Genomic DNA, 7,877 nt, shown 5'->3' with positions numbered 1-7,877 from the left:
TTGTACTAAAGTCACTATAAATGTGGTTCCGGGGATGTTGTTTCAGGTGTTGATCTCTGGTAATCTGCTCAACCCAACTGGAATAACGACGACATGGAATGTGCCTATTCATTTCTCACTTACCCCAAAGAATGGGACTGTGTAAAAACTGAACAGCAAGACAGCACCATAGAAATGAATTAAACATCTATTATCAACAGACTGATTGTGAATTATGTCTGGTCCCCATGATTAATGAAAAAAATCACATACATTCTTCAAAGATTTTTATTATGTAGAAAATACTCAATAGTATCACTTAAAGGTTACATTAACATTTTCAAAACATGAAAATACAATAGAAAAATAACATTGTACGAAACAATTTTTTGTTCTTATAAGTAAAAACACATATACAAAGCTTATAATCGGGCCATTTCTATTAGTGCTTCACCCACTCACAGTGCCTTACACTTATAATACAGTATCATATTTCAAAGAAAAGAAAACATCCCAAAGCTTACACGTTATTATGGCTAAAAACATGATCAATGTAAACCTGTAACAGACACATTAAAGGCTGAACTTCCTGATTTGGCCTCTTTTTCGGCTTGGTCATTAAGAAATGCAGCGGCCATGACTGAAGCCAAACGAGAGTTGTCTTGTTGGGTGGTTTAATGTGGGTGTCTCTTGTGTGTGTGTTCGTATGTGGCAAGCATTTGTACATTCACTCTACCAAAACAGTACACAGTTACTGTAACTCACCCTTCTAGATATCTTGAAACCAGGTCTTGTGTCTTAAAGCTGCCTAAGATAGCTAGTGCTAGCCAACTTATTTTGCCAATTAGCTTCAGCAGGCTGGTGTGTGACCGTGGCAAAGTAGATTTTTCATGTTGCACAATATTTTCATGTTGCACATCTTTTAGTTGTCTCATTAAATGCTTTCAATATTTGTAAATGAATTTCTACAATTTATAGTTTGTTTGAGGTTTTTAAGTCATTTCAATTTGGAGCTATTGACATTCAAAAATATTGTCCCATGTACATTGTGTAATTTACTAATGGTCCCTATCTAGCCCCATAGAGATATCAAATGTCGAACCAAATTGACCATGGGCATTACAATCTCCAAATTGATGATTACTTGGGTGCTGCCAGCTGTGGGCAGGATTGAAATAAACCCAACTACAGGCAAACTATTATGGTACCCTTTATTCCGTGACATAAAATATTTTCCTATCATCTCGCAGATCTCTGTTTTAGACGAGACTGACTTTATGATTTACACTTTGTAGTCAGTTTTGACACTAGAATAAATGTTTCTGACTCATATTGATGCCACATGAGCCATTTTTAAAACAAGAAGTTGCTTTTTAGTGGCAATCGCTCTTTAAAGATACAAAAATGGCACACAAAGATATATCTTCAATATTTTTGATTTTTGGATGGCTCTGGATTGGTTTCTCCCCTCTCCTGGTCCTTCATTGATTTCAATGGGCATGGAACAGCTACAGATGCAGCTATCCCCTTCAGTGTCGAGGAAGGAGGTCCACTTCCCTACGTGCTCACAGCGTTAGGCTTCAGGAACAACCTGCTCTGCCAGTAGTCTGGATTGTCAAATGAGCGATCTCCGCCACCAGGCTCCCCCACCCCTACCCCTGCACGCACTTTTACAAATGCCCCCATCCCTGTGCGCTGACCCTCCATGCCCCCCACTACACCCTCACCTTCTCCCTGCAAATTCTCGTACTCCACTGGGTCCCCAGCTCCAGGAGTGGCCAGGGAATCCATGTCCTCGTACTCATCCACCTCTCCCTCTCCTCCTCTCTGCATCCTCAGCCCCTCCCTGCCTCGCAGAGCCTGCCGCAGCTTGGGCTGCCTGTTAGTGTAATGATAGTCGTCCTCTTCTACGTATTCATCCTCCTCCTCCTCTTCCTCCACCTCTCTCTCGCCTCTCATCCGCTGTTTGGGCGTAGCTCCAGGATGAGGGACAACTCGTGGTGGGGGATAGTCTGGTCTTTCACTGGCCTCTGGTCCAACACTTCGAATGTCCATGTACTCATATTCAACGTCACCAGAACCCCTTTCCTCTATTTTGTCTGAATCAGAGTTGAGGGCAGGGGATTCATAGTCCTGGTGTTCTTCATTCTTGGTTTGGCCTCCCCTGTTCTCCCCAGCTGATGTCCTGTGCCCCGTGCACTCTGTGTACTCTGTATCCGGGGATGGCAGAGAAGAGCGTTGCCTCTTCTTCATCTTCAGCCACTGGCCATCTTTGGAATGGCCAGGCTGCTGCCTGGGGGAGAGAGACATCATGCACGCCTGTTTGTTCATGTACTCATATTCCTCACAGGCACTGTCATGGTCCTCTGAGGGTCCTGATGGGTATGAGGGAACCTTGGGCGTCCTCCCATGAGGAAGGGTGACCCGTGAGCTAGACAGTAGCGTATCTGTGGAGAACAGTGACAAGGGAAAGAGGAGTGAGTAAGGTGATCCAGAGATCTGAAATGATCTGAGTACTCTTGCAATTAACACTGACACTTTGAGTTATAACAATGATCATGCAACCATCCACTAACACGTCATACAAAAACATATGACTCTATTTATATGGCTTAAAGAAAATGTATCTATGGTATCACCTCTCTCTGGACTGTCACCCAGTCCGGGGAGCACGTATCCGTTCTGGTCCTCCTCCCCCTCTGTGTCAGGGGAGGGGGTCTCAGGTGGCCCCCCTGACATGCTGTCCCTCTGAGACATGTAGGCACTGTCCTCCCGATGCCGCTTCCTCTGTAGGCTGCCAGCCAATAAGAAGTCCTCGCTCATCTCCAGCTCCACCAACGTGCCCCTGCCCTCGGAGCTCTCTGACACAGTGCGGGCGGAGTTGAGGCGAGAGCGAGACGCTGGCAGCCACACCATCTATACAGAGGAACAGGGGGTATAATGCAATATGAGTGATCAACCCTATAGGAATGATATAGGGTAGAAGACTTTCAATAATAAATGTGTTAGCATGTAGACGTTTTCAGTAGGTTTTCATGTATCTTTGTCATCTCCAGTGACTGACCTGAGGGTTATCCAGTCCTGGGGTCATGGGCAGGTATCCAGCCTGACTGCTGTGTACACCCTGAGGGGAATACAGGAATGGGACAGGACAGGATGGGAGTTAGAAAAAAACAGGATAACCAAAAGGTTGTTTCGATCTGCCCATGTTATATATTTACCACGTGCCCTGACCAGGACTATAGGTCCGGAAAAACTCCTGGCCCCATACAGTATAAAGTGTATGCATAGGGAGAGATGCCTCATATGACCCCTCACCCTGTGGCTTTCCATTCGTGAGAGTCGAGAAATACTCCTGGCCTGTGACAGATAGAGAGGAGGTGTGGCCATGCCGTCCCCTAGCCTCTCCTCATCCTGGTCCTCCAGCCCCACCTCCATGTGATCCAGCTCTGTACCCCGGTGGTGAGACTCGTCTGAGGGAGAGTCCGACGGGCTGCAGTCCCCCTGGTGGACAGAGGAAGATAAAGAAATAAACTTCAATCATCATCATCATCATCATCACCACCATCACTAACAACATCATCATTATTATCCTCATGAGCTGACATTTGGTGTGGATGAACAAGCAACGGCACAGTCTTAGGACTGTAATGATTGGCATCTGGGAGTGGACTCCAAAAAACACATTCTTAGCAAACTTTGATTTATATGGCTATTGATTACTGATTTCTCCCAAGGGTGGCATTCTGTCTTACCTTGATCACAAGGTACCGAGGCGGGTCCCTGGCCATTCTGGTAAACTCATTGGCCAGTTCCTTGAAGGTGGGACGGACATTCTCGTCAATCATCCAGCCTGTAAATTATGATAATGCCATGTGAGTCCCATTGAAAATAGTGTCAGTTGTTTGTACATCCTTTATAAACGATACTTTCATAGCAAAACTAATTATTACAATGTAATACTGTACATGCAATGTACTCTAACAAATTTCACACAGATCTGATAGGTATTGTGGGTGAAGGAGAGAGGGTAGGAACTCACACTTGACCATGACCATGTAGACATCTATGGTGCAGATGTGTGGCTGGGAGAGACGCTCGCCCTTCTCCAGCAGGTCAGGCACTTCCTGTGGACGCATCGTTGAGTAGGGCTCCGCCCCATATGACATCATCTCCCACACTGTCACTCCTGCAAGACGGAGAAATATAATTGACATTGTAAAATCATGGTAAGTCAACATACACATATACACACAAGTACTTTCAACTTACCATTGATATAAAAGTCTATAAAAGCACATGAAACATACACACACACAGTGACTCACCATAGCTCCAGACATCACTTTGATGTGTGTATCTGCGGAACAAGATGCTCTCCAGAGCCATCCATTTGATGGGCGTCTGTGGTGAGAGAGACAAGACAGGGAACTATTACATTTACATTGACATTTTAGTCATTTAGCAGACGCTCTTATCCAGAGCGACTTACAGGAGCAATTAGGGTTAAGTGCCTTGCTCAAGGGCACATCGACAGATTTTTCACCTAGTCGGCTCGGGGATTAGAACCAGCGACCTTTCGGTTACTGGCACAACGCTCTTAACCACTAAGCTATCTGCCGCCCACCATGAGTTACACCCAGTTCAAAGCCTGTGGCCACTTGAAAAAACACCTATTAGTTATTGTTCATGGCAACAATACAAAACACGTAGAGAAACAGGCCATGTATCCAGTCAACATCTCACCAAACAGAAAAGAAACAGGCCATGTATCTAGTCAACATCTCACATAACAGAAAATAAACAGGCCATGTATCTAGTCAACATCTCACCTAACAGAAAAGAAACAGGCCATGTATCTAGTCAACATCTCACCTAACAGAAAAGAAACAGGCCATGTATCTAGTCAACATCTCACCTAACAGAAAAGAAACAGGCCATGTATCTAGTCAACATCTCACCTAACAGAAAATAAACAGGCCATGTATCCAGTCAACATCTCACCAAACAGAAAAGAAACAGGCCATGTATCTAGTCAACATCTCACATAACAGAAAATAAACAGGCCATGTATCTAGTCAACATCTCACCTAACAGAAAAGAAACAGGCCATGTATCTAGTCAACATCTCACCTAACAGAAAAGAAACAGGCCATGTATCTAGTCAACATCTCACCTAACAGAAAAGAAACAGGCCATGTATCTAGTCAACATCTCACCTAACAGAAAAGAAACAGGCCATGTATCTAGTCAACATCTCACCTAACAGAAAAGAAACAGGCCATGTATCTAGTCAACATCTCACCTAACAGAAAAGAAACAGGCCATGTATCTAGTCAACATCTCACCCTACAGAAAATAAACAGGCCATGTATCTAGTCAACATCTCACATAACAGAAAATAAACAGGCCATGTATCTAGTCAACATCTCACCTAACAGAAAATAAACAGGCCATGTATCTAGTCAACATCTCACCTAACAGAAAATAAACAGGCCATGAATCTAGTCAATATCTCACCTAACAGAAAATAAACAGGCCATGTATCTAGTCAACATCTCACCTAACAGAAAATAAACAGGCCATGTATCTAGTCAACATCTCACCTAACAGAAACAACAGCAGATGCTTCTAGACAATTTGGAGAAGAAGATAGAAGTAGGCTGAGACATTGTCCATGACAAGATTTTCCGGACCATGTGACCTAACCAAGAAGTCAACACACCTTGACCTCATTGTAGACGTACTTCTTGTCGTCAGGGTATAGCAGGTCTGCGATGCCGTAGTCAGAGATCTGGACCATGTAGTCACTTTTCAAAAGAACGTTCCTTGCTGCCAGGTTTCTGTGGACCATCCTGTGTTCCTCCAGATAGTACATACCCTGACAGGGGAGAGGACACACACCTCGGTCACATAAACAATCGCGCGCACACACACACACACACACACACACACACACACACACACACACACACACACACACACACACACACACACACACACACACACACACACACACACACACACACACACACACACACACACACACACACACACACACACACACACACACACACACACACACAGAGGGTATCTCACCTTGGCAATCTGCACACACCAGTTGAGAAGCCTCTGTGGGTCCAGGCTGTCCCTGTAGTGCCTGATGTGCTCCAGTAAGGACCCCTGAGTGCTGAGCTGGGTGACCAGCTGGAGACTGGCACCTGGACAGACGCCTAAGAGCCTGACGATGTACTGGTGGTCCAAGCTACCCATCACCAACATGTGCTGCAGGGGTAATAGAAAAATCAGCATTAGTAAACAGAGTCAAGATAAGTGTTATCAGGTCAGTTATGATTTGAAGGGGCAGGTGTTCTTGAGAATGGGTGTGACAGTATATATTGTGTTTTCTTACGTCTGTGATCTCATGGAAGGTCTGCCGCCCCGTTCGATCATGAATAGTCTTTATGGCCACAGGGATCTTCACTGAATCTCCCTCAGGAATCCAAATGCCCTGAGAAAGGTGGAGGAAAAGACAAGGGGAGAGGGGTTACCTCACCATGAAACAAAGACCAGCAAGGTAAGTAGCACAATACACATAGGGCCTATGGTAAATGGTAGGAACATCAGAGAGGTGCAGGGTGGTGATGATAATAGGGGGTTTAAGAGGGCGACGGTTGATGATGTAAGCACCTTGTGGATGGAGCCAAACACCCCGGTGCCCAGCAGCTTGAGCTTACGGAGCTCTCTGACCTTCAGGATCCTGGCATGAACTTTGACCCCCTTCTCACCAGGGTCCAAGGGCTCTAAACTCTACGGACACACACAAATGCACACAGTTAATATCAGGACATATCAAGACAACAACACACACACACTCTTTTTAAAAAATCCTTATTTTCTCTCTCTCTCTCACACACACACAAATACACACACCCTCCCTCATCTCCCCTCCCCTCCCTCATCTCCCCTCTCCTCCCTCATCTCCCCTCTCCTCCCTCCTCACCTCTCCACTCTCCAGGTATCGCCTCATGGCTCTCTTGCGCCGGATGGCAAGACCTCTCCGGTACAGAACACTCATCACAAAGATGGAGAAGCCCACTATTACTGCTGCCAAAACTCCCAGAACGATGCCTGTAATGGATTGGCTGGAAAGAGACACAGGAAGAGGTATTAGCCAATCAGCCCCTGATATACAGTGCATTCGGAAAGTATTCAGACCTCTTGACTTTTTCCACATTTTGTTACGTTAGATTGATGAGGGAAAAAAACAACTTAATCCATTTTAGAATAAGGCTGTATGTAACGTAACAAAATGTGGAAAAAGTCAAGGGGTCTGAATACTTTCCGAATGCACTGTACAATAATGAAGATTGCTATGTTCTAGACTAGAGAACACAGAACACACTTTAATTGTCATTACAGTGAGGAGAAATCAGGTTGTCAGTCACAGGTAGAGAAAAGATAGAGGCTACACTCACCCAGTGGTTAATCTGGAGGAGTCCAAACAGTCCCCAATGCCTGGGCCTGAGCAACTGAAAACACAGAACAGAGAGGTATTTAACACACACACACACACACACACACACACACACACACACACACACACACACACACACACACGCCACACTCCCCCATTCTCTGACTCGTCTCTCACCCCTGGGTGCAGTTGAGGTGGCAGTGCTCACAGCGTCTCTGATGGTTGGGGTATTTAAAGATGAGACCCTTCTCCCCCATCACTCCCTCAGGGCATGAGGACACACAGTGGGGACCGTCCCACAGACTGGCACACACCACACACATATTAGCTCCCTGCAGAGAGAGCGAGAGCGAGAGAGAGAGAGAGAGAGAGAGAGAGACAGAGAGAGAGAGAGAGAGAGAGAGAGAGAGAAAGAGAGAGA

At 45.4% G+C, this 7,877-nt stretch overlaps 1 protein-coding gene across 2 annotated transcripts in view; it reads right to left on the bottom strand.

Annotated features, from left to right (window-relative positions):
• Window positions 1-251: 251 nt before the first annotated feature.
• Window positions 252-7,877, bottom strand: part of LOC311139062 (receptor tyrosine-protein kinase erbB-3-like) — a 32,205-nt gene continuing 24,579 nt past the window's right edge. For both annotated transcript variants that reach the window (XM_084173916.1, XM_084173917.1), the window contains 14 exons: window positions 7,634-7,788; window positions 7,458-7,511; window positions 6,983-7,124; window positions 6,670-6,789; window positions 6,392-6,490; window positions 6,079-6,264; window positions 5,705-5,860; window positions 4,308-4,383; window positions 4,022-4,168; window positions 3,735-3,832; window positions 3,298-3,483; window positions 3,044-3,103; window positions 2,619-2,895; window positions 252-2,426 (listed from right to left, as the gene is read on the bottom strand). In XM_084173916.1, coding sequence (XP_084030042.1) covers window positions 1,537-2,426; window positions 2,619-2,895; window positions 3,044-3,103; window positions 3,298-3,483; window positions 3,735-3,832; window positions 4,022-4,168; window positions 4,308-4,383; window positions 5,705-5,860; window positions 6,079-6,264; window positions 6,392-6,490; window positions 6,670-6,789; window positions 6,983-7,124; window positions 7,458-7,511; window positions 7,634-7,788 — 2,646 coding nt within the window. In that variant the 3' untranslated portion in view covers window positions 252-1,536. The remainder of the gene's footprint in view (window positions 2,427-2,618; window positions 2,896-3,043; window positions 3,104-3,297; window positions 3,484-3,734; window positions 3,833-4,021; window positions 4,169-4,307; window positions 4,384-5,704; window positions 5,861-6,078; window positions 6,265-6,391; window positions 6,491-6,669; window positions 6,790-6,982; window positions 7,125-7,457; window positions 7,512-7,633; window positions 7,789-7,877) is intronic.

Source organism: Coregonus lavaretus (genome assembly GCF_964263955.1).
Source record: "Coregonus lavaretus genome assembly, chromosome: 12".
NCBI classification, from domain to species: Eukaryota; Metazoa; Chordata; class Actinopteri; order Salmoniformes; family Salmonidae; genus Coregonus; species Coregonus lavaretus.
Note: the sequence above shows the minus strand (reverse complement) of the source record. Positions and strands in the feature narration are given on the sequence as shown.